General features: G+C 32.2%; 1 protein-coding gene across 2 annotated transcripts in view; it reads right to left on the reverse strand.

Moving 5' to 3' along the window:
• The window catches only part of alpha-Man-IIa (alpha-mannosidase 2), a 47,340-nt gene that overhangs the window by 4,027 nt on the left and 16,676 nt on the right, over nucleotides 1-26,637 (reverse strand). For both annotated transcript variants that reach the window (XM_081972149.1, XM_081972148.1), the window contains exons 8-15: nucleotides 25,139-25,324; nucleotides 24,811-25,081; nucleotides 14,788-14,954; nucleotides 12,121-12,324; nucleotides 8,517-8,698; nucleotides 7,234-7,367; nucleotides 6,209-6,484; nucleotides 2,301-2,594 (exon numbers count right to left, since the gene is read on the reverse strand). In XM_081972149.1, coding sequence (XP_081828275.1) covers nucleotides 2,301-2,594; nucleotides 6,209-6,484; nucleotides 7,234-7,367; nucleotides 8,517-8,698; nucleotides 12,121-12,324; nucleotides 14,788-14,954; nucleotides 24,811-25,081; nucleotides 25,139-25,324 — 1,714 coding nt within the window. The remainder of the gene's footprint in view (nucleotides 1-2,300; nucleotides 2,595-6,208; nucleotides 6,485-7,233; nucleotides 7,368-8,516; nucleotides 8,699-12,120; nucleotides 12,325-14,787; nucleotides 14,955-24,810; nucleotides 25,082-25,138; nucleotides 25,325-26,637) is intronic.

Genomic DNA, 26,637 nt, shown 5'->3' on the forward strand with positions numbered 1-26,637 from the left:
AAGTGAGAATAAATATAATTTCTTTAAATATTTAAAAGAGCAAAACTGGGAACTTGTCTATAAAATACCAAAGAACGAAGTAAACATGCAGTGGTGCACCTTTTTAAATAATTTTATCAGAATATTTAATTCCTCTTTTCCTTTAAAATTAGTAAATACCAATCAAAAATATAAAATCAAACACAAGAATCCCAGAATCAGTGAATGTAAAAATAGATTGGACTTACTGTTGGCTTTGTCCAGAGTTAACAATGATTTTAAAGAGAGCTACAACAAAACTAAAAAAGAATATGACCAAATATTAAAAGCAGTGCGGTCTGAGGAATATGAACATAAGCTAAGATTATCAGACAACAAGAATAAATGTATGTGGAGGATTTGCAGAGAGATAACTGGACAGAATAATAATTTTCCTGAAACTGCAATTAAGGGCGATCCGGAAGATATTCCCAACGAATATAATAACTATTTGCTTTCAATTGTTTCAGATATTTTAAAACAATTAAACACCATCCCCTTTAACTGCAGCATTAGGGAGAATGACCAGTCTATGTTTCTTAGAAAGATGTCCACTCAGGAGTTATGTGAATTGTCAGCAAAAATAAAAAATAAGCATAATAGTGGGATTGACGACCTACCTACTAGCATCATCAAACCAGCTATTCCGGTTGTTAAAGATGTGCTTTGCCATATAATTAATAATTCTTTCAAATATGGTATATTTCCAGAGCAATTAAAGATAGCGTTGATTAAGCCTTTATTTAAAAAAGGAAATGCGGATTTGATGGAAAACTACAGGCCTATTAGTTTGTTACCGGCTTTTTCAAACATTTTTGAATTATGTATGTGTAAACGGTTGATAGATTTTTTCAAGCATTGTAATTTATTGAGCTTAAATCAGCATGGTTATGTGCCTGGAAGGCCCACGCAGACTGCAATATTTAACTTTACAAAACGGATATTAGAAAGTATGGAAAAAGGTAACCTGGCGATTGGCATCTTCTTGGACCTGTCAAGGGCGTACGACTGTGTTGACCCAGATATGTTGCTTAGAAAATTTAAGGCTTACGGTGTACGAGGTCAAACATTACATTTGTTTTCATCATATTTAACTAATAGGCAACAAAAAGTTAAAATATTAAAAAATGGACAGAATTATTTCTCAAGTCTGAAGGAAAATAAAATTGGAATTGCACAGGGAAGCATATTGGAACCTATTTTATTCATTGTATTTCTTAATGACCTGAGCAACATTCTGCTTTCAGAAAATGAGCATGTGACGTGTTATGCCGATGATACGAATTTATTGACAGGGGGAAGAAATGTAGAAAGCCTAGCACTATCGGGAAAAAACTTATTTTGCAGAGCACAAGATTGGTTTAAAAGTAACAGATTATTACTTAATAATAATAAAACAAAGGTTCTACTCTTTAGAACAAAACAATTTAAAATTGAAAAACCTGGAACACTAACTTTTGGACAATCAAATACAGAGCTCGTAGAACATACCAAATTTCTTGGAATTCATTTGGATGAATTCCTAAACTGGTCAAATCATATTTTAGAGTTAAACAAAAAGCTTAGTTCAGTTTGCTATGGCATACGAGTTATTGCGAAATACATGAATGAAAGAACATTAAAAATCCTATATTACGCAAATTTTGAATCTGTGCTCAAGTATGGGATAATATTTTGGGGTTCTAATAGCTTAATGGAAAAAATTTTTGTTTTACGAACACGAGCACTTAGAATAGTTCAGAAAATGGGATACAGGGAGAGCTGCAGGGGGGTTTTCAAAGCTAATGGCATTCTGACGGTGTGGGGACTATATATTTATGAATGTATTTCTTTTTCAAAAACAAAAGTATGTTTGATCTAGAGGTACATCATAGTTATAACACTCGAAGCGTAAATGTAAATTATCCGATACACAGATTAACTATAACCGAAAAGAATCCATATTATGCCTGTTTGAAGCTTTTTAATACATTACAAAATGATTTAAAATTAGAAAGATATGAGAAACTTTTTAAAAGAAAGGTAAAACAGATGTTAAGTTTTGAAGCGCTATCGATTAACAAAATAAAAAAAAATTGGTTGATGACCCCATTGCGAAACCGACCATTTGATAGCGTCATCACTAACGGCTCTTTCGGCCGTGGTCCAATTCCATCAAAAACATTCCAATACAAAATTAAAAGTGTTAAAAGTATTCAAGTAAACTAGTTAAAGTAGCAAAACTGCTTATTACTTTACTTCAAGTAAATTTTAGTACTAATAAGTAATCTGCATACACTTACCTTGCCTTCACTCAGTGGAAATTGTTTTACTAGAACTGGATCTAGGAAACACGTGTCCAAATATCGCCTGTGTAGTACTAATCCGGTGTGGTACGATCCTTGGATGAACACGTTAGTTTTGAATGTGGGAATGGAAATATCTACACCGAGTTGGAACTGAGGTGCGTACACTTCGGCTCGATTTTCTTCGTCGTCTTGCGATTTGAGTAGCTTCACTAGTGGATTCAATAAGGATTCCGAAGCGACACTGGCCGATACCGTAAGAAAACCGGCTGGATGGTCGTGAGCGGAAGACTAAATTCATTAATTCAGTTTTATGTAATAAAACAATCCATGTATACAAGCAGAAGGAAAAATATTAGTAGCGCCAGCAGGAAATGTCAATTCAAAGCAGTTATACAGGGTGGTCCACTTAAGAAGTTTAAAAAATATTATTGTAGCCAGTTTTCATAATTTCCAGACAAACTAAAAGACTTTAGTTTTGAAAATTGAATTAGAAAAGATAAACATTTCAGAAGCTTAAAAATTGTGTTTGTAACCAGTTTTCATGCAAATCGAGAGACTTTAATACTAAAAATTGACTTGTAGACATAAAAACTACTTTTTCAAGAATTTGTTACTACAAATTCATACATTTAAACCTTAAAAATTGACTTGAACCCCAAAATGTAACTGAACTAATGAAAAGTGACATCAGAAGCTTAAAATTTGCATTTGAAGTAAGTTTTCATAATTTGAAGACAAATTTCAATATTTTAGTCTTGAAAATAGTCTTAGATGCAGGACATTAACATTAGATTCATGAAAATTGTCTTGAAAACGAACTTTTCGTGCTTTTTACTTTGCTTTTCATTTTCTTCGAATTCTGGACTATTTTTAGTGCTTCAAAACTGCTTTCAGCTTGGAAAATCGAGTTTCAAGACTATCTTCACCAAATTATTGACATAGCAAACTTAACAAACAATTTTTACATTCTTCATAGACTTAAAATGGCATTCCAAGCTTTGTCACTATTATATCGACTTCTAGACACCTCAGTGCTAAAAATTCGGGTATTATTCGGGACTGTTTTTAGTGTTTTAAGGCTGTTTTCAGTGCCTCAAATCCAGTTTCAAGACTATCTTTACAAAGTTTTTGACTTATCAGGCCTAAAAGCCAGTTTGTCCACTGACCATAATCTTGAAAATGTTATTTCAAGCTTCTTCACTATTAAATTGACTTTACCCTCATAGGTGCAATAAATTGTAGCACCTCTAAGAAATTCAGACTGTTTTTAGTGCTTTTTAAGACTGAAAAATCGAGTTTAAGACTATTTCCAAAAGTCAAGTTTCTTCAGTAATAAAAGTAAAAAATGTTGGTACCAAATGCTACAATAATAGTCTTGAGAACTAATTTTTAGAAATAATTTAGTAGTAAAAAATGAGTTTCATGCACAATATATTTTTTATCTTGATTACCGGACTTTTTTTAGTTCTTGAATGCCAATTTCAGACACTCAACCAGGATGGCAGTCTGAGAAAGCGAATCATAAGACCATTCCTAGTAGTAAAAAAGTTTTCAGACTATTCAGTACAAATTTGGACTTTCACAAGTCTTGAATGTTCAGTTTTAAACTATAAAACGAATTTTTAAATCGAAATTTGGAGGACTGTATCTTCCTTAGGAAACCTTTTTCAGAAAAATGACATAATGCAAGTCAACTTATTTTTTGATTAGCTATCAAGTGGTGAATTATTGACACTTAAAACTGGACCACCCTGTATATCATTCATTTTGACAGAAAAACGATTATCTCGGAAACGGACTAGGTGGGCGCAACTGGCAGAACGTTCTGCGTTAGCTACCATTTCAACTATTTTTTTGCCTTTTTAAACACCCTGTATATGTTAAATCTTGTTGCGGTTAACACGAGGTGAAAGAGCAGTTCAAAGCAAACATTTTGAGCTTTTTACAGTCACTGAAACCCCAAAAATGGCAGAGATACAAAATTTTCAAACTTTGATAAATTCCTATTTCAAATTAAACTTCTAAAGCATAAAAATTGACTTCAAAAGCTCATATTCACTTCAAAACGATCAATTTAAGTTTGAAAAATGACTTGGAAACCAAAGTTGGGTTTTTAGACTTCAAAAATTGACTTAGAACCCTGAAATTCAACTTTCAATTCAATTCTTTTCTGTTGAAGAGTTGATTAGCAAATATTAAGCTTAAAACCAGAATGAATTTTGATTTGGAAACAAAATATCAGTCCATGTAAAGTCCCCAAACAACACTTGAGGCTTGGAAAACAAATTGCAGTCTTCATGATTTCCAATACGGATTTTAACTTGACAATTCACAAGTTTGCGATTTCAAATCTATTTTACAGTATGACTTAAATTCCAACAATTGCGGGTTGAAAATTGGCTTGAAAACCAGCAAAGTAGGTAAAATCAAGACTTAAAAGCATAAAATTTGGTTTTGGAGACAGTTTTTATGATTATCAGATAAAGTTCAAGACTTACAGCTTGAAAGTTTTCAATATCTGGTCTTTTTTACTTAAATCCCAGTAATTGACAATTGAAAATTGAATTGAAAACATAAAACTCCTTTTTCCAGTCGATTTTTATGTTTGGAAATTAAAAATTGGCTTGAAAGCCTTAAAAATGTTTCTCAGTTCATGAAATTTGATTTTGTAGGCTGCAAATTCATCTTATAAGTAAACTTTTCTTGTTTTACAACTGATTTTATCTGTTTTTGAGCTTGAGAGTGGTCCTGCAAACTGGAAATTTGCTTCTAAATCATGAAAATGACTATTTTTAAGTGTGACTTAAATTCCAACACTTGCGGGTGGAAAATTGACTTAAAAACCAGCAGAAGAAGTAAAAAAATAAATGATTGACTTAAATACATAAAATTTGCTTTTGGAGAACATTTTTATGATTATCAGTGAGAGTTCAAACCCGACCTGAAAACTTTCAAGCTGTTTTACCTAAATTCCAATCATTGAAAATTGAATTGGAGGCTTAAAATTCCATTTTTCAGTCAAATTTTATGTTTGGAGATTGAAAATTGACTTAAAGAATGTTTCTCAGTCCATAAAATCTGATTTGTAGGCTGCAAATTCATCTTACAAGTAAACTCTTCTTGTTTCACAACTGATTCATCTGTTTTTAAGGTTGAAACTGTTACTGAAACCAGGAATTTGCTTCTAAGTCATGAAAATGACTATTTTTAAGTTTCTGACTGAAATTCTAACAACCAATGCAGGCAAATTGTCTTGAAGTACTTATATTAACTTGAAAACGATCAATTTACAAGTTCCACACAGTTGGAAGTTTGAAAAACCTAATTTTTACTTCTAAAACTTGAAAAAAATTGACTTGAAGTTCTGAAATTCGTCTTTTACATATTTTTTTTTCTGTTTGGCTTGAAAAGTAAAAATTAAGTATACAAAACGTCAGTCCGCGCAACTCAATTTCTATAGTTTTACGTAAACTACAACATTTGAGGCTTTAAAATTCACTTTTAAACTGTGATAATTCTCTTTTATGCAAAAATTGGGTTGTCTATGGTTTTCAAACTGGATTTTAAGTCCAAAACCTTGATAATTGACTTGGAGACCTAAAGATCTCGATTTCAAGTATGTATAACAGTTTTCATGATTAGCAGACAAAGTTCAAGATTTGGAAACTGAATATTGACTTGACCTGACAGTTTTACTTAAATTTCAGCAACTGACCATTGAAATTTCAATTGGACACTTAAAATTCTTTTTCCCAGTCAATTTTTATGTTTTTAAAGATTGAAAATTGACTTAATTGAAAACTTAAACAAAATCTCTCAAGCCCTAAAATTTGATTTGAAGGCTGCAAGTAAACTTTCCTTGTGCTTGACCTAGAAATGTAAACATAGTAGAAACTACTCACCTGACAACCAGAGTTTCTCTTCTCGACCAGTATTCTGAAAATGTGCTTGGTTGGATGATTATCCAAGACTCCTTGACCGACGCCCAGATTATCGTCTTGATTCAACCGCCTATCTAGCATAACTTCCAGTTTGCCACTGCTCAAAGAACTGCAGCCTAAAGGTGAACTGGTCAGCATTGTCAAACGAGTGGATTTATCTTCGATATACGCTGCAGCCGGTATTGGATAGTAGTTGGCTTGAAGGGGCAATTTTTTGAAACGCTGACGTCTAACGATCTGTAAAAAAGTGGTTCAGTGTCCAAAATGCCTTTAGATTAGATTAGAATATCGAGATGAATATTTCGAGAAAAAAGTAGCCTTATTTCTTCCAAACCCAGTGTCCAGTGAAAGTTTTCTTGATAACCTGATTATTTAATATAACTGCCACATTTTAGTGAAGGCAGGCACAAAAGAAGACAAAACTTCCAAAACAGAGGAAATCATTGGATTCAGGAAAGGTCGCTTACTACCTTATTTCCACCATGTATGTTTCAGGACAAAATTTTTGTCCTTAATAAGTAAAAACTAGAATTGCAGATAATTGCTCCATTTTTTCCTGTTAAGTATCTAATAATTGCTTTAAACCTACTAAGTAAGATTTATTATATTTTTGCTAATAGGACAGCACTATATTTTAAATATTATTTACTGTCCCTATTTAAATAAAAACGTTAAAACGATAATGTATTGTATGCTTATTATAGTTTAATAAATATCAGTACTTGTATGGGTATACCTATTTTAGTATTGTTTCACCTAATTTAAGATCCTTTGGTATAAATATGCCCTTTGCTGTGCATTGGAACCCTCCTGGAGCAAAATTAAAATTGCCAAAAGGACACTTTTAGCAAAAATAGCATTTTCTCAATTTTTGAATGATTGTAACTTTTTTATTTTAGGTTTCATTAAAACGCCATTAGAAAGATGATAAAAAATACTACAAAATGTACTCTTCAATTGTGTTCGACCTAAATTGAATTTTTTACCTGGTATCCATTCGAGTCCGTAAAGAATTCATCTTTACTGTCTATATTGGTAGCTAAGCGCATGGCGAGTTCAAAGTTATGACTTTTTTCGATGTCGACGACATTTTGAATCTCAACACCCAGACCGTCTGCACCTGCAAATCAAAATATACAGGGTGATGTCCTCCAATGACTCTTGCAAGAGTTTAACTTTTTTGTTAAGTTTGAATCTGAGTTACAACTTTGTTAATATGCAATTTTTACAAACTGGCATCGTTTTGGTAACCAAGAAATAATTTTAATCAAAATTGTTACTAGAAATACTTTTACAAGTATTTTCAAATTTTCAAACTTGTTGTTATGCCCTCTTGTAGGCATTTCTCAAAAATGAAAAAAGTTTTTTGAACCGCTTTTTATAACAAATTGTTTTTTCCGAAACAGTTAAGTAAAAAAACCTCGGCTTCCAAAAATAATTAATAAAAGTGCATTTTTTGAAAAAATATAAAAAAAACCCTCTGTCGGATAAAAATAAAACTTCACGACAAACAAGCTAAACACTTACAAAAATGGTAAAAAAAAACAGAAACAGAAATAACTAAATATTTGCATAACAATGAGATAATATAACATAATATGCAAACGAACGAGACCTTATCAAATAGCAAATAATACCAGGTAAACGATAACCGAACAGTTTTTGATTAAAAGTACGACAGAACGAAACGAGTCCCAGGTAAACGTGGAAAAAGGCATTATTTGAATAAAAAGTTTATGTAAAATGTGTGTGTACTACAGTGGTTCAAGACAAAATAGCCGCAAATGGTAAACCAGGCCAGTACCGTGTCCTAGTAAGTAATTAGTAGATATTTAATAGAAATTACGCATTTTTGCATAGAGATTAGGTATTTAATCTTATCTGAATTGATAACCAACTAATATACAATCTTATTGTGAGTGAGTAGATTCTAACCCAAATTATTGAGACAGTTAAATTTCCTAAAAACAATATCTGATACCGATTTAATTGGCTCTTTCCCTGTCACCCTGTAGTCCTTATTTGTTTTACATAACAAAAAAGTGACTTGGGGTCGCTTTGTAATGATCTTCTCAATTTACTATATAAAATAGTCTAATAACTCACTGGTTTGTTTCCTAATATACTAGAAGTATAGATTAATGATTTGTGTATTTAAAGATATTAAACATATTTGGGTTTATTGAAGTTAGGATGAGTGCCGTACACAAGAAAACCAAACAAAGTCATAACATTTAGATGTCATTTAGTCATAAATAAACCAACTTACCAGGTGTGTTGTATAAAATGGCTTTATGTAGAACAAAAGGTAGTTGCACCGTAACAAACGACATCACAGGACCTTCAACAACATTTACGATGGTATTTTCGATTTTTAGCTCCACAGCTTCACCATCCGGAATGAATAAATACGCTCCACTCTTATCTCCCGGCCGGCTTGCTACCCCATACCTGATACAGACCAAACAGGTAACATTTAAACATATTATTTACGAATATGCAGCGTTATTCCACACGAAATATTGTGACTAAACTATTTAATTCAAAAAAATGTTCGATTTTTGCATGAATACATGCCTGTTATGAAGTAGGATCAAACTTATTTTCAACATGTACAGGTTGTCCGAAAAGTATCAAAATTATATTTTTCCAAATGGAATACTTGGCAATTCTTTTTATTTTCAGAAATTAGAAAGAAGATAAAAAATACTACAAAATGAGCCAAAACTGGCCTCTCTAGCTCTTCATGTTGCTGAGATATTGAATTTCAAAAAGTAGTAAAAAAAGACCCCTAATACCCCCCCATTCAAGTGCTTTTTTTATACTTATTTCACCTAATTTTAGGTCCTTTGGTATAAATATGCCCTTTGCTATGCATTGGAACCCTCCTGGAGCAGAATAAAAAATTGCCAAAATTGCACTTTTTGCAAAAATCGCATTTTTTCAATGTTTGAATGATAGCAACTTTTTTATTTAAACTCTTATAGATTTCACTAAAACGCCATTAGAAAGAGGATAAAAAATACTACAAAATGAGCCAAAACTGGCCTCTCTAGCTCTTCATGTTGCTGAGATATTAAATTTCAAAAAGTAGTAAAAAAAGACACCTAATACCCCCCCATTCTTTCAATTTTTTTGAAAAATGAAAAATTTTAAAGTGCTTTTTTTATACTTATTTCACCTAATTTAAGGTTCTTTGGTATAAATATGCCCTTTGCTATGCATTGGAACCCTCCTGGAACAGAATAAAAAATTGCCAAAATTGCACTTTTTGCAAAAATCGCATTTTTTCAATTTTTGAATCATTGTAACTTTTTTATTTGAACTCTTATAGATTTCACTAAAACGCCATTAGAAAGAGGATAAAAAATACTACAAAATGAGCCAAAACTGGCCTCTCTAGCTCTTCATGTTGCTGAGATATTGAATTTCAAAAAGTAGTAAAAAAAACCCTCTAATACCCCCCCATTCCTTCAATTTTTTTCAAAAATGAAAATTTTTAAAGTGCTTTTTTTATACTTATTTCACCTAATTTAAGGTCCTTTGGTATAAATATGCCCTTTGCTGTGCATCGGAACCCTCCTGGAGCAAAATAAAAAATTGCCAAAATTGCACTTTTTGCAAAAATCGCATTTTTTCAATTTTTGAATCATTGTAACTTTTTTATTTGAACTCTTATAGTTTTCACTAAAACGCCATTAGAAAGAGGATAAAAAATACTACAAAATGAGCCAAAACTGGCCTCTCTAGCTCTTCATGTTGCTGAGATATTAAATTTCAAAAAGTAGTAAAAAAAGACCCCTAATACCCCCCCATTCTTTCAATTTTTTTGAAAAATGAAAAATTTTAAAGTGCTTTTTTTATACTTATTTCACCTAATTTAAGGTCCTTTGGTATAAATATGCCCTTTGCTATGCATTGGAACCCGCCTGGAACAGAATAAAAAATTGCCAAAATTGCACTTTTTGCAAAAATCGCATTTTTTCAATTTTTGAATCATTGTAACTTTTTTATTTGAACTCTTATAGATTTCACTAAAACGCCATTAGAAAGAGGATAAAAAATACTACAAAATGAGCCAAAACTGGCCTCTCTAGCTCTTCATGTTGCTGAGATATTGAATTTCAAAAAGTAGTAAAAAAAACCTTCTAATACCCCCCCATTCCTTCAATTTTTTTCAAAAATGAAAATTTTTAAAGTGCTTTTTTTATACTTATTTCACCTAATTTAAGGTCCTTTGGTATAAATATGCCCTTTGCTGTGCATCGGAACCCTCCTGGAGCAGAATAAAAAATTGCCAAAATTGCACTTTTTGCAAAAATCGCATTTTTTCAATTTTTGAATCATTGTAACTTTTTTATTTGAACTCTTATAGATTTCACTAAAACGCCATTAGAAAGAGGATAAAAAATACTACAAAATGAGCCAAAACTGGCCTCTCTAGCTCTTCATGTTGCTGAGATATTGAATTTCAAAAAGTAGTAAAAAAAACCTTCTAATACCCCCCCATTTCTTCAATTTTTTTCAAAAATGAAAATTTTTAAAGTGCTTTTTTTATACTTATTTCACCTAATTTAAGGTCCTTTGGTATAAATATGCCCTTTGCTGTGCATCGTAACCCTCCTGGAGCAAAATAAAAAATTGCCAAAATTGCACTTTTTGCAAAAATCGTCATTAGAAAGAGGATAAAAATATTACAAAATCATCCAAAACTGGCCTCTCTAGCTCTTCATGTTGCTGAGATATTGAATTTCAAAAAGTAGTAAAAAGAGAATAAAAAATCGAGTAAAAAATACTACAAAATTGAAACACTACAAAGTTACATTTGATTTTAATAAGGTATTACTATTTAAAAATTTTAATTTTTGAGTAATTTTTTTGAAAAATCCTGTATGAGCTAGACAATTATCACTTATAAATAATGAAATTTGATCTGTTACCAGCGCCCAAGTCAAATTTGATCAATAAAACTCAAGGGAAGATTGAATGTTTATAAACGTTAAAATTTGTTCTGCATTTTTACAAAATAACAAATATTGGAGATACTGTAAAGTTTAGACGTTAAACGCCCTCTAGCGACGAAAATGAGAACAAATTTAAACGTTTTTCTAAAGCAGGTTTTACACCGCGCTTTGATGTCAAAGAAATTCATGAAGCTGCTTCAAGGACAAAGTTTACCAGTGTAAAACAAAATTTTATGTCAAATTTACCTTCAAATAATTTTACTTCAAATTTTTCACCAAATAGGACAGGTTCTATTTTCATCCAACTTATTTGATCAAACTTGCCGTTTTGCGTAATGCCAACTGCTAACAGATAAAAACGAAAAGTAAAGTGAGGTTAAAATCAGAGACTGACTATTAGTATTCAGTTGGAGCTGCAGAATTCAATACATAAATACAGTATTCAAGGCGATTATGAGATTTCAAAATATTCAAAAAACCAGAAAAATAAGAAAACAAAGTAGGAATAATCTTCTTGGTTGGCCAAACTGTTTTCATTGACAGCTTTGACATAAAAGTTTGATAGGTGTACAACGAAGTCACATTATGCTTCAAGAAATTCATGAATTTATTTGATGCATAAAATTTGATCAAATAAATGTGTCCAATTTCTTTGAAGTAAAACTTTTGGTGTAAAACCTGCTTAAGTCATTTTGTAGAACGGAAAATCTTCTTTGAAACATTTCTTTCAAATCAAAATTTGGACCACTCCTCCGACCACTTTATTTGAAGAATTAAGAACTATGGCTGTACTTTTTATTTTAGTGTTAGCAAAACGACTCCTAGCGGCGGATTCACAAACCTGAATTGTTTTTCCGAAACTCTACACTGGTACAAGCACAGTGTATAACAAATTCTAAGAAAACTTACTTGGCAAAATCTAAATGTACAGGAACTGTAGTCGCACCACATTTAACGGCTTTCAACAAACCCAGCTTATTGAAAGACGCTGTCACTCGACTGTTTTGAAAGGTAAACTCGCCAGCGCTTTCGGACACTTCCGCTTTAAACCCTTTCGGGGTAGCCACTTCGCCGTACTGATTGTAGATTTTGATATCGGCAAACACAGTCTCGCTACGTTCAAAAAATAAAAATAAAATAGTTATTTGCAAGGGAGGAAAGTGCAATTTTTGCTCCCGCGAACAATTTTGAGGGTGCAAGCAGTGTACTGTGAGGGAGGAAAGTTTTATTTTCTATATGGGTCGTAGAGAAATAAAGTAGTCTGTTTTTCGATCTACCCTATCTGTGGAATTTTGCTCCTTGTATGTTTTTGACAATGATATGACAATTTTTCACGGTATGTCCAGTAAAAAGGTAATCTTTTAAGGATAAATTCTTTATTATTTATTATTATACATACAGGTGTGGTAAATCCAAAAGCGACCATAGGAAAACCGTGTAACGGACAGAGAAACGTAGGTAATTGCATGCGCGGGAGAAAGACAGAAAACGAAAAAAATATCAAGTAGGCCATATTTTTAGTGCGCTGTTGCCAAACGCCGTAAGTATTCGATACCCTCGACAAACTTACTTACGGCGTTTGGCAACAGCGCACTAAAAGAATGGCCTACTTGATATTTTTTTCGTTTTCTGTCTTTCTCCCGCGCATGCAGTTACCTTCGTTTCTCTGTCCGTTACACGGTTTTCTTATGGTCGCTTTTGGATTTAACACACCTGTATAATGATTAACTCTACTTTTGTCTTCAAAAACTATAAAATTTAAATCTGTAGAAACATTTGTAGATATTTATATTATTATTATTATTTGACCAAACTCGTTGCACTACAGTCATAGATTAAATGATAAGTATAGACAAACAGTGGCAATGGAACTGAAAATTAATTTAAGTAAGCAGCGTGAGATGGCACCACTAAACGCAATGCGGCGTTGTCTAGTTGACAAATCACATTTTTTGTGTTTTATTTCTATTAGGTAAAAAATAACAGATTTTGTGTGTGTTTTCTTTAATTATTGTGTTTCACTTCGTTGTATTCAACGTTTAATCTTAAAACAGTCACGTGACTCTTCAAATAATATTTTTAACATCTAAAACAGTCACGTTCCCTTTAGGATTCCGGTTTGACGTGAACACGTTTTTAATTGAGAATGCATTATAAAGAGAGTAACCTGTGTGTCTTTAAAAATATCAATTTAAACTGAAAAACGAGCATGTGATCCTTTAAATAACATTTTGACATTCAAAATTGTCCTGTGACATTATAAAATCCATTTTTAATCTTAAAAGAGTCACGTGACCTTTAGGATCCGTTTTGAAGTTAAAAAAGAGTGACGTGGACTAAAAAAATTAAATTTGAGTATTGAAAATCGTCACGTGACCATTTGCACAAAAGGAGTCACGTAATTTAAAAAAAACTCAGTTCAAACTGAAAAACGGGTCACGTGACCCTTTAAACATTATTTCGCTATTTACAGTCACGTGACCTTCACGATTTCGATCTGACATTAAAAAAGTGTCACGTGACTTTTAAAAAAATGTTTGATTATTGAAAATCGTTATGCGCCTTTACGAACTGTAAAAAGAGTCACGTGACCATTTGCATATTATAAGTCAGTCAGGTGACTCTTCAAATAATATTTTGACATCTAAAACAGTCACGTGGCCATTTGCCATTTGTCTTAATGACATTTTGACATTTAAAACTGTCATGTGACATTATAAATTCCATCTTTAATCTTAAAAGAGTCACGTGACCTTCAGGATCTCTTTCGACGTTAAAAAAGTCACGAGATTTGAAAAAAATAGTCTAAACATAAAAACAAATAGATACGTGATTTAGTGGATCAGTTTAAAACTAAAAAACGGTCACGGGACCTTCAGGATTCTGTTTTGACGTTAAAAAAGAGTCCTGTGACTTTTAAAATCAATAGAATCTTTATTATCGATACCTCAAACCAGAAATTTTTATCTTGTTTAGTTTTCAAAAAACGATCAATTTAACTCAAATTTATTTGAAAAAATCAAGCTTTCTTACGCTGTTCAGATAGGATAGCAAAAGAAAGCGGATTACCTATAGGAAATACTGCAAAAGTTGGCAACTATGTCTGCAATGACGAGCTGTATTAGCGCCATCTCTTAGAGTTTACCTACAACTGAAGCGGCCGAAATACACATAGGAAGCCCTTGAAGCGTAAACAGCTTCCTTTTTGGGTGCCACTTTAATTACATTGCGCTCTGGTTGTCCGTACTGTACTGTCTGTACTTATTTATCATTTAGTCTAAGCTACAATGCTTTAAATCAACAGATTATCAAAGCTTTTAAAATTAGAACTTTCTATTATAATACAAATGTTTTCAAACTAGACAAATGCACATTTTCTAAGAGGTTACACCAGAATTCCTATAACTCTGGATTAGTTGCAAGAATAAAGTGACAACGTTCAGACGCTCTTTAAACAATTACTATATTTTATTATACTCGTACAGGAAAAATACTGTAAATAGGGTAGCTCCAAAAAAATCGAGAAGAAACTATAATTTAATTTACAACAGCACTGGATAATACAAACTCTCTTACCTCGGCTTATTCTCTTCAAACACGGCTGTAATGGTATAACTGGCGATTCCATATGCCGGCAGATTGGCGATAAACGATAGTTCAAACTTGGTTTGCGATATGGTAGAGCCATACTCAAAAATGGGAGAGACCTGGCACGATATTCGTTTGCCACGAAAATCAAACACCTACAAAATACGAACGAATTTTCGATTTTGATGCAACAGATTTATGGTTGTGTCAAGAAACTTATATCACGTTTAGCTGAAACTATCAGAAAATAACGAAATGATCTTTTATCAGCAACATTATTCGTAAAACCTTCCATTAGAGATTGTCAATCCGTTTTTGTCGAAGTTATACATGTAATTATACTCGAGAATTAGAAACTCAAACCGAAACCAAAGCTGGAACAAATGGCTTCCTAAACTATGTTAATTATAGCCATAATTTGAAATCCACTTTACGTATTAAGTTAATAATAACGTCAATAGATAGCTAAATACGTCAAGTAGATTTATGTAAGTAGTATTAAACAAATATACTTTCTACTAATAAGTACCTACCTACTTAAAATGTAACATTTGCAGTACAATACTATAATACTTGGAGAGTGTACTTCTATTTATACTTAAGAAGCCTTAATAGTACTTCACTTCGTAAAAATAAAAAAAAGTATTCAGATACTTGGTTTTTGACCATAAATTTGCGGGAGGTGAAAGAGTTCAAAAAGAGCTTTTTACGGACGCTGAAAACCCAAAAATAATACGGAACTTTAAAATTCCTTATGTTTTTAATTGTTTTACGGTTTTCGCAGAAAGGAAGATCAGTTCAAAACTAACAATTTGGGCTTTTTACGGTCGCTGAAATTCTAAAAATGACGGAGTTACGAAATTTCCAAAATTTTAGTGCAATTTCAATAAATTTAACTTTTTTCTTGTTGTTTTTGGACACCCTGTATACATTTAATTGTGATACGGTTTACGGTGAGAGGAAGATCAGTTCAAAACGAACATTTTGAGCTTTTTACGGTCGCTGAATATCCAAAAATGACGGAGATACAAAGTTTCCTAAATTTTAGTGCAATTTCAATGAATTTAACTTTTCTTCTTGTTGTTTTTGGACACCCTGTATACATTTAATTGTGATACGGTTTACGGAGAGAGGAAGATCAGTTCAAAACGAACATTTTGAGCTTTTTACGGTCGCTGAATATCCAAAAATGACGGAGATAGAAAGTTTCCTAAATTTTAGTGCAATTTCAATGAATTTAACTTTTCTTCTTGTTGTTTTTGGACACTCTGTATATATTTAAGTGTGTTACGGTTTACGGAGAGAGGAAGATCAGTTCAAAACTAACATTTTGGGCTTTTTACGGTCGCTGAAATTCCAAAAATGACGGAGATACGAAATTTCCAAAATTTTAGTGCAATTTCAATGAATTTAACTTTTTTCTTGTTTTGTTTTTGGACACTCTGTATACATTTAATTGTGATACGGTTTACGGAGAGAGGAAGATCAGTTCAAAACCAACATTTTGAGATTTTTACGGTCTTTGGATTCTCAAAAATGACGGATATACGAAATTTCTAAAGTTTTAATGCAATTTCCAAAAAAATTAAAAATCTTAATGCAATTTCAATGAACTTAACACGACACATTTTTTCCACAAAAAAATCAAATATCTCGGAAACGGTTTGAGTTACGGAAATTTTGGAACAGACCATAAATATTGAAAATGCATTTTTTGAAGAAATCGAAATCTCGACTAACTCCAACCGTTTTTGAGATATTCGTAGCCTTCGAATATCTCAAAAACGGTTGGAGTTAGTCGAGATATTCGATTTCTTTTTCGTTTTGGAAAGTGCATTAAAATTTTGAAAATTCCGTATTTGCGCCATCAGTGTCGGTAAAAAGCTCAAAATGTTCTTCTTAAACTGCTTTTTCACCTCGTGCTAATGATAACCCGATGGAACATATACAGGGTGGTCTGAAACTAGTGAAAACCCAGTCATTTAGGTGAAAAAAAGCATTCTCAATATTTATGGTCTGTTGCAAAATTTTCGTAACTCTAACCGCTTAAGAGATATTTGATTTTTTTTGGAAAAAATGTGTCGTGTTAAGTTCATTGAAATTGCAACAAGAATAAAAGTTAAATTCATTGAAATTGCACTAAAATTTTGGAAATTTCGTATCTCTGTCATTTTTGAAATTTCAGCGACGGTAAAAAGCCCAAAATGTTAGTTTTGAACTGATCTTCCTCTCTCCGTAAACCGTAACACAATTAAATATATACAGGGCGTCCAAAAATAACAAGAAAAAAGTTAAATTTATTGAAATTGCATTAAAATTTTGGAAATTTCGTATCTCTGTCATTTTTGGAATTTCAGCGACCGTAAAAAGCCCAAAATGTTAATTTTGAACTGATCTTCCTTTCTGCGAAAACCGTAAAACAATTAAAAACATACAGAGTGTCCAAAAACAACAAGAAAAAAATTTAAATTTAAAACTGACGTTGTATCAGTATTTACTGCGTTTACTTAGTTCTCCTCAGTGTCTGAAACTAGTGTAAACCCAGTCGTTTAGATACAAAAAAGCATTCTGAACATTTATGGTCTACTGCAAAATTTCCGTAACTCTAACCGATTTCGAGATTTTTAATTTTTTTGGAAATTGCATTAAAACTTTAGAAATTTCGTATATCCGTCATTTTTGAGAATCCAAAGACCGTAAAAAGCCCAAAATGTTAGTTTTTAACTGATCTTCTTCTCTCCGTAAACCGTAACACACTTAAATATATACAGAGTGTCTAAAAACAACAAGAAGAAAAGTTAAATTCATTGAAATTGCACTAAAATTTAGGAAACTTTGTATCTCCCTCATTTTTGGATATTCAGCGACCGTAAAAAGCTCAAAATGTTCGTTTTGAACTGATCTTCCTCTTTCCGTAAACCGTATCACAATTAAATGTATACAGAGTGTCCAAAAACAACAAGAATAAAAGTTAAATTCATTGAAATTGCACTAAAATTTTGGAAATATCGTATCTCTGTCATTTTTGAAATTTCAGCGACCGTAAAAAGCCCAAAATGTTAGTTTTGAACTGATCTTCTTCTCTCCGTAAACCGTAACACACGTAAATATATACAGAGTGTCTAAAAACAACAAGAAGAAAAGTTAAATTCATTGAAATTGCACTAAAATTTAGGAAACTTTGTATCTCCGTCATTTTTGGATATTCAGCGACCGTAAAAATCTCAAAATGTTAATTTTGAACTGATCTTCCTTTCTGCGTATACCGTAAAACAATTAAAAACATACAGAGTGTCCAAAAACAACAAGAAAACAATTTAAATTTAAAACTGACGTTCTACCAGTATTGACTGCGTTTACTTCGTTCTCCTCAGTGTCTGAAACTAGTGTAAACCCAGTCGTTTAGATACAAAAAAGCATTCTGAACATTCATGGTCTACTCCAAAATTTCCGTAACGCTAACCGATTTCGAGATTTTTAATTTTTTTGGAAATTGCATTAAAACTTTGGAAATTTCGTATATCCGTCATTTTTGAGAATCCAAAGACCGTAAAAAGCCCAAAATGTTGGTTTTGAACTGAAATTCCTCTCTCCGTAAACCGTATCACAATTAAATGTATACAGAGTGTCCAAAAACAACAAGAAAAAAGTTAAATTCATTGAAATTGCACTAAAATTTAGGGAACTTTGTATCTCCGTCATTTTTGGATATTCAGCGACCGTAAAAAGCTCAAAATGCTCGTTTTGAACTGATCTTCCTCTTTCCGTAAACCGTATCACAATTAAATGTATACAGAGTGTCCAAAAACAACAAGAATAAAAGTTAAATTCATTGAAATTGTACTAAAATTTTGGAAATATCGTATCTCTGTCATTTTTGAAATTTCAGCGATGGTAAAAAGCCCAAAATGTTGGTTTTGAACTGATCTTCCTCTCTCCGTAAACCGTATCACAATTAAATGTATACAGAGTGTCCAAAAACAACAAGAAAAAAGTTAAATTCATTGAAATTGCACTAAAATTTTGGAAATTTCGTATCTCCGTCATTTTTGGAATTTCAGCGACCGTAAAAAGCCCAAAATGTTAGTTTTGAACTGATCTTGCTTTCTGCGTAAACCGTAAAACAATTAAAAACATACAGAGTGTCCAAAAACAACAAGAAAAAAATTTAAATTTAAAACTGACGTTCTACCAGTATTGACTGCGTTTACTTCGTTCTCCTCAGTGTCTGAAACTAGTGTAAACCCAGTCATTTAGATACAAAAAAGCATTCTGAAAACATTCATGGTCTACTCCAAAATTTCCGTAACGCTAACCGATTTCGAGATTTTTATTTTTTTTGGAAATTGCATTAACTTTAGAAATTTCGTATATCCGTCATTTTTGAGAATCCAAAGACCGTAAAAAGCCCAAAATGTTAGTTTTTAACTGATCTTCTTCTCTCCGTAAACCGTAACACACTTAAATATATACAGAGTGTCTAAAAACAACAAGAAGAAAAGTTAAATTCATTGAAATTGCACTAAAATTTAGGAAACTTTGTATCTCCCTCATTTTTGGATATTCAGCGACCGTAAAAAGCTCAAAATGTTCGTTTTGAACTGATCTTCCTCTTTCCGTAAACCGTATCACAATTAAATGTATACAGAGTGTCCAAAAACAACAAGAATAAAAGTTAAATTCATTGAAATTGCACTAAAATTTTGGAAATATCGTATCTCTGTCATTTTTGAAATTTCAGCGACCGTAAAAAGCCCAAAATGTTAGTTTTGAACTGATCTTCTTCTCTCCGTAAACCGTAACACACGTAAATATATACAGAGTGTCTAAAAACAACAAGAAGAAAAGTTAAATTCATTGAAATTGCACTAAAATTTAGGAAACTTTGTATCTCCGTCATTTTTGGATATTCAGCGACCGTAAAAATCTCAAAATGTTAATTTTGAACTGATCTTCCTTTCTGCGTATACCGTAAAACAATTAAAAACATACAGAGTGTCCAAAAACAACAAGAAAACAATTTAAATTTAAAACTGACGTTCTACCAGTATTGACTGCGTTTACTTCGTTCTCCTCAGTGTCTGAAACTAGTGTAAACCCAGTCGTTTAGATACAAAAAAGCATTCTGAACATTCATGGTCTACTCCAAAATTTCCGTAACGCTAACCGATTTCGAGATTTTTAATTTTTTTGGAAATTGCATTAAAACTTTGGAAATTTCGTATATCCGTCATTTTTGAGAATCCAAAGACCGTAAAAAGCCCAAAATGTTGGTTTTGAACTGAAATTCCTCTCTCCGTAAACCGTATCACAATTAAATGTATACAGAGTGTCCAAAAACAACAAGAAAAAAGTTAAATTCATTGAAATTGCACTAAAATTTAGGGAACTTTGTATCTCCGTCATTTTTGGATATTCAGCGACCGTAAAAAGCTCAAAATGCTCGTTTTGAACTGATCTTCCTCTTTCCGTAAACCGTATCACAATTAAATGTATACAGAGTGTCCAAAAACAACAAGAATAAAAGTTAAATTCATTGAAATTGTACTAAAATTTTGGAAATATCGTATCTCTGTCATTTTTGAAATTTCAGCGATGGTAAAAAGCCCAAAATGTTGGTTTTGAACTGATCTTCCTCTCTCCGTAAACCGTATCACAATTAAATGTATACAGAGTGTCCAAAAACAACAAGAAAAAAGTTAAATTCATTGAAATTGCACTAAAATTTTGGAAATTTCGTATCTCCGTCATTTTTGGAATTTCAGCGACCGTAAAAAGCCCAAAATGTTAGTTTTGAACTGATCTTGCTTTCTGCGTAAACCGTAAAACAATTAAAAACATACAGAGTGTCCAAAAACAACAAGAAAAAAATTTAAATTTAAAACTGACGTTCTACCAGTATTGACTGCGTTTACTTCGTTCTCCTCAGTGTCTGAAACTAGTGTAAACCCAGTCATTTAGATACAAAAAAGCATTCTGAAAACATTCATGGTCTACTCCAAAATTTCCGTAACGCTAACCGATTTCGAGATTTTTATTTTTTTTGGAAATTGCATTAACTTTAGAAATTTCGTATATCCGTCATTTTTGAGAATCCAAAGACCGTAAAAAGCCCAAAATGTTAGTTTTGAACTGATCTTCTTCTCTCCGTAAACCGTAACACACTTAAATATATACAGAGTATCCAAAAACAACAAGAAGAAAAGTTAAATTCATTGAAATTGCACTAAAATTTAGGAAACTTTGTATCTCCGTCATTTTTGGATATTCAGCGACCGTAAAAAGCTCAAAATGTTCGTTTTGAACTGATCTTCATCTTTCCGTAAACCGTATTACAATTAAATGTATACAGAGTGTCCAAAAACAACAAGAATAAAAGTTAAATTCATTGAAATTGTACTAAAATTTTGAAAATATCGTATCTCTGTCATTTTTGAAATTTCAGCGATGGTAAAAAGCCCAAAATGTTGGTTTTGAACTGATCTTCCTCTCTCCGTAAACCGTATCACAATTAAATGTATACAGAGTGTCCAAAAACAACAAGAAAAAAGTTAAATTCATTGAAATTGCACTAAAATTTTGGAAATTTCGTATCTCCGTCATTTTTGGAATTTCAGCGACCGTAAAAAGCCCAAAATGTTAGTTTTGAACTGATCTTGCTTTCTGCGTAAACCGTAAAACAATTAAAAACATACAGAGTGTCCAAAAACAACAAGAAAAAAATTTAAATTTAAGCCTGACATTCTACCAGTATTGACTGCGTTTACTTCGTTCTCCTCACTGTTTGAAACTAATGTAAACCCAGTCGTTTAGATACAAAAAAGCATTCTGAACATTTATGGTCTACTCCAAAATTTCCGTAACGCTAACCGATTTCGAGATTTTTAATTTTTTTGGAAATTGCAATAACTTTAGAAATTTCGTATATCCGTCATTTTTGAGAATCCAAAGACCGTAAAAAGCCCAAAATGTTGGTTTTGAACTGAAATTCCTCTCTCCGTAAACCGTATCACAATTAAATGTATACAGAGTGTCCAAAAACAACAAGAAAAAAGTTAAATTCATTGAAATTGCACTAAAATTTAGGGAACTTTGTATCTCCGTCATTTTTGGATATTCAGCGACCGTAAAAAGCTCAAAATGCTCGTTTTGAACTGATCTTCCTCTTTCCGTAAACCGTATCACAATTAAATGTATACAGAGTGTCCAAAAACAACAAGAATAAAAGTTAAATTCATTGAAATTGTACTAAAATTTTGGAAATATCGTATCTCTGTCATTTTTGAAATTTCAGCGATGGTAAAAAGCCCAAAATGTTGGTTTTGAACTGATCTTCCTCTCTCCGTAAACCGTATCACAATTAAATGTATACAGAGTGTCCAAAAACAACAAGAAAAAAGTTAAATTCATTGAAATTGCACTAAAATTTTGGAAATTTCGTATCTCCGTCATTTTTGGAATTTCAGCGACCGTAAAAAGCCCAAAATGTTAGTTTTGAACTGATCTTGCTTTCTGCGTAAACCGTAAAACAATTAAAAACATACAGAGTGTCCAAAAACAACAAGAAAAAAATTTAAATTTAAAACTGACGTTCTACCAGTATTGACTGCGTTTACTTCGTTCTCCTCAGTGTCTGAAACTAGTGTAAACCCAGTCATTTAGATACAAAAAAGCATTCTGAAAACATTCATGGTCTACTCCAAAATTTCCGTAACGCTAACCGATTTCGAGATTTTTATTTTTTTTGGAAATTGCATTAACTTTAGAAATTTCGTATATCCGTCATTTTTGAGAATCCAAAGACCGTAAAAAGCCCAAAATGTTAGTTTTGAACTGATCTTCTTCTCTCCGTAAACCGTAACACACTTAAATATATACAGAGTATCCAAAAACAACAAGAAGAAAAGTTAAATTCATTGAAATTGCACTAAAATTTAGGAAACTTTGTATCTCCGTCATTTTTGGATATTCAGCGACCGTAAAAAGCTCAAAATGTTCGTTTTGAACTGATCTTCATCTTTCCGTAAACCGTATTACAATTAAATGTATACAGAGTGTCCAAAAACAACAAGAATAAAAGTTAAATTCATTGAAATTGTACTAAAATTTTGAAAATATCGTATCTCTGTCATTTTTGAAATTTCAGCGATGGTAAAAAGCCCAAAATGTTGGTTTTGAACTGATCTTCCTCTCTCCGTAAACCGTATCACAATTAAATGTATACAGAGTGTCCAAAAACAACAAGAAAAAAGTTAAATTCATTGAAATTGCACTAAAATTTTGGAAATTTCGTATCTCCGTCATTTTTGGAATTTCAGCGACCGTAAAAAGCCCAAAATGTTAGTTTTGAACTGATCTTGCTTTCTGCGTAAACCGTAAAACAATTAAAAACATACAGAGTGTCCAAAAACAACAAGAAAAAAATTTAAATTTAAGCCTGACATTCTACCAGTATTGACTGCGTTTACTTCGTTCTCCTCACTGTTTGAAACTAATGTAAACCCAGTCGTTTAGATACAAAAAAGCATTCTGAACATTTATGGTCTACTCCAAAATTTCCGTAACGCTAACCGATTTCGAGATTTTTAATTTTTTTGGAAATTGCAATAACTTTAGAAATTTCGTATATCCGTCATTTTTGAGAATCCAAAGACCGTAAAAAGCCCAAAATGTTGGTTTTGAACTGATCTTCCTCTCTCCGTAAACCGTATCACAATTAAATATATACAGAGTGTCTAAAAACAACAAGAAGAAAAGTTAAATTCATTGAAATTGCACTAAAATTTAGGAAACTTTGTATCTCCGTCATTTTTGGATATTCAGCGACCGTAAAAAGCTCAAAATGTTCGTTTTGAACTGATCTTCCTCTTTCCGTAAACCGTATCACAATTAAATGTATACAGAGTGTCCAAAAACAACAAGAAGAAAAGTTAAATTCATTGAAATTGCACTAAAATTTAGGAAATTTTGTCTCTCCGTCATTTTTGGAATTTCAGCGGCTGTAAAAATCTCAAAATCCTTATTTTGAACTGATCTTCCTTTCTGCGTATACCGTAAAACAATTAAAAACATACAGAGTGTCCAAAAACAACAAGAAAACAATTTAAATTTAAAACTGACGTTCTACCAGTATTGACTGCGTTTACTTCGTTCTCCTCAGTGTCTGAAACTAGTGTAAACCCAGTCGTTTAGATACAAAAAAGCATTCTGAACATTCATGGTCTACTCCAAAATTTCCGTAACGCTAACCGATTTCGAAATTTTTAATTTTTTTGGAAATTGCATTAAAACTTTAGAAATTTCGTATATCCGTCATTTTTGAGAATCCAAAGACCGTAAAAAGCCCAAAATGTTAGTTTTTAACTGATCTTCTTCTCTCCGTAAACCGTAACACACTTAAATATATACAGAGTGTCTAAAAACAACAAGAAGAAAAGTTAAATTCATTGAAATTGCACTAAAATTTAGGAAACTTTGTATCTCCCTCATTTTTGGATATTCAGCGACCGTAAAAAGCTCAAAATGTTCGTTTTGAACTGATCTTCCTCTTTCCGTAAACCGTATCACAATTAAAAACATACAGAGTGTCCAAAAACAACATGAAAACAATTTAAATTTAAAACTGACGTTCTACCAGTATTGACTGCGTTTACTTCGTTCTCCTCAGTGTCTGAAACTAGTGTAAACTTTAAAAAAGCCATTTAGGTGCAAAGAAGTCATTCTGAATACTTATGGCCTGTTGAAAAATTTCCGTAACTTTAACCGTTTCCCAAATATTCGATTTTTCTCTACTTTTTTTTAAATGCATTAAAATTTTGTATCTCCGCCATTTTTCGGGGTTTCAGCGACTGGAAAACTAGAAAATGGACTTTCATCGTTATTCTCCCTGGCCGTTCAAAAGTTAGTTTACTTGATTTTTTGCAATCATGTATGTTGTTAAAGTGTTTATTAATACCACAAAACAAAAAACAGCTTGTAATAATATGTAAAAATAAATGTGCAAAAACTTACCTCAACAAAAGGAGTGTTAATGTTGAATGTAACAACTTCATGTCGGGCAAACGCCAACGAATTGTATATGGCGATCTTCTTGGTGGGCAAATCAGGTAGACCAATCGTTATCTGCATTTTTTCCGGCAAACTGTTGTGTGAATGCCACACATCTTCGAAATTGTAATAAGTGACGTCCTGTTCGTAGGATTGCTTAGAACCGGGACCATCCAGAAGAATGTTTGTGCACAGTTGAATCACTTTTTGGCAGTTGTGAATCGCTTGAAGCATCCTAAAATAATAATTGTTTTCAGTATTTTCAGTCAAAAATTATTTATCATAATAGTACCTCTTGCCGTAATCAATAACCACGTGATCTTTAGCGGTTCCAGTGATACCATCGTGGTGTTGAAATAAAGACAGTGATTGTCTGGCGCTTACTAGCAAATGCTCTAAACCGTTTGTTTTATCGACGATCCACTCAGCTCCCGCTTTACCGCTGTGGTAAGTCAGCGAATGAATGGTTTCTGCAGCTCTAATAAACAAAAGGTTTGTTAGCCAATAGCCAATTTGACTGGTGACAGCTGATTTTGCCACTTAATCAGGACTTACGTCACAACAACCCTAGTTAAGAAATATATATTGGGACCTATTTTATTCATTGTATTTCTTAATGACCTGAGCAACATTCTGCTTTCAGAAAATGAGCATGTGACGTGTTATGCCGATGATACGAATTTATTGACAGGGGGAAGAAATGTAGAAAGCCTAGCACTATCGGGAGAAAACTTATTTTGCAGAGCACAAGATTGGTTTAAAAGTAACAGATTATTACTTAATAATAATAAAACAAAGGTTCTACTCTTTAGAACAAAACAATTCAAAATTGAAAAACCTTGAACACTAACTTTTGGACAATCAAATACAGAGCTCGTAGAACATACCAAATTTCTTGGAATTCACTTGGATGAATTCCTAAACTGGTCAAATCATATTTTAGAGTTAAACAAAAAGCTTAGTTCAGTTTTCTATGGCATACGAGTCACTGCGAAATACATGAATGAAAGAACATTAAAAATCCTATATTACGCAAACTTTGAATCTGTGCTCAAGTATGGGATAATATTTTGGGGTTCTAATACCTTAATGGAAAAAATTTTTGTTTTACAAAAACGAGCACTTAGAATAGTCAAGAAAATGGGATACAGGGAGAGCTGCAGGGGGGTTTTCAAAGCTAATTGCATTCTGACGGTGTGGGGACTATATATTTATGAATGTAAAGTTTTCTTTTTCAAAAACAAAAGTATGTTTGACCTGGAGGTACATCATAGTTATAACACCCGAAGCGTAAATGTAAATTATCCGATACACAGATTAACTATAACCGAAAAAAATCCATATTATGCCTGTTTGAAGCTTTTTAATACATTACAAAATGATTTAAAATTAGAAAGAAATGAGAAACTTTTTAAAAGAAAGGTAAAACAGATGTTAATTAATTTAGAGCCATATTGTATCAGGGATTACGTAAGAGACTATTAGGTGTACGCTCATCTTAAAATGACGCTGTTTCTTTTTGTGTTTTCATGTATGTTTTTTGTAGTTACAGGAAATGTATTTTGACCATAATTAGAAATAAAGAAGACTAACTAACTAACTAAGAAAGAGTACTTGCAGAGCTTTATTATTATTCGTATTTTATTTTAAAAACAACCTTCGGCAAACAAGAAACTCATGTGGCTTGCAAATTGTACAAATTTATTTCGAAAACGTTCAGTTTGCCAGTCTTATATCGGTATAGTTCCTTATTTAACGATTGACACCAAAAATGATGCTTAACCACTACAA

This window comes from Ips typographus, linkage group LG2 (assembly GCF_016097725.1).
Source record: "Ips typographus isolate SLU linkage group LG2, UJ_Ityp_2.0, whole genome shotgun sequence".
NCBI lineage: Eukaryota > Metazoa > Arthropoda > Insecta > Coleoptera > Curculionidae > Ips > Ips typographus.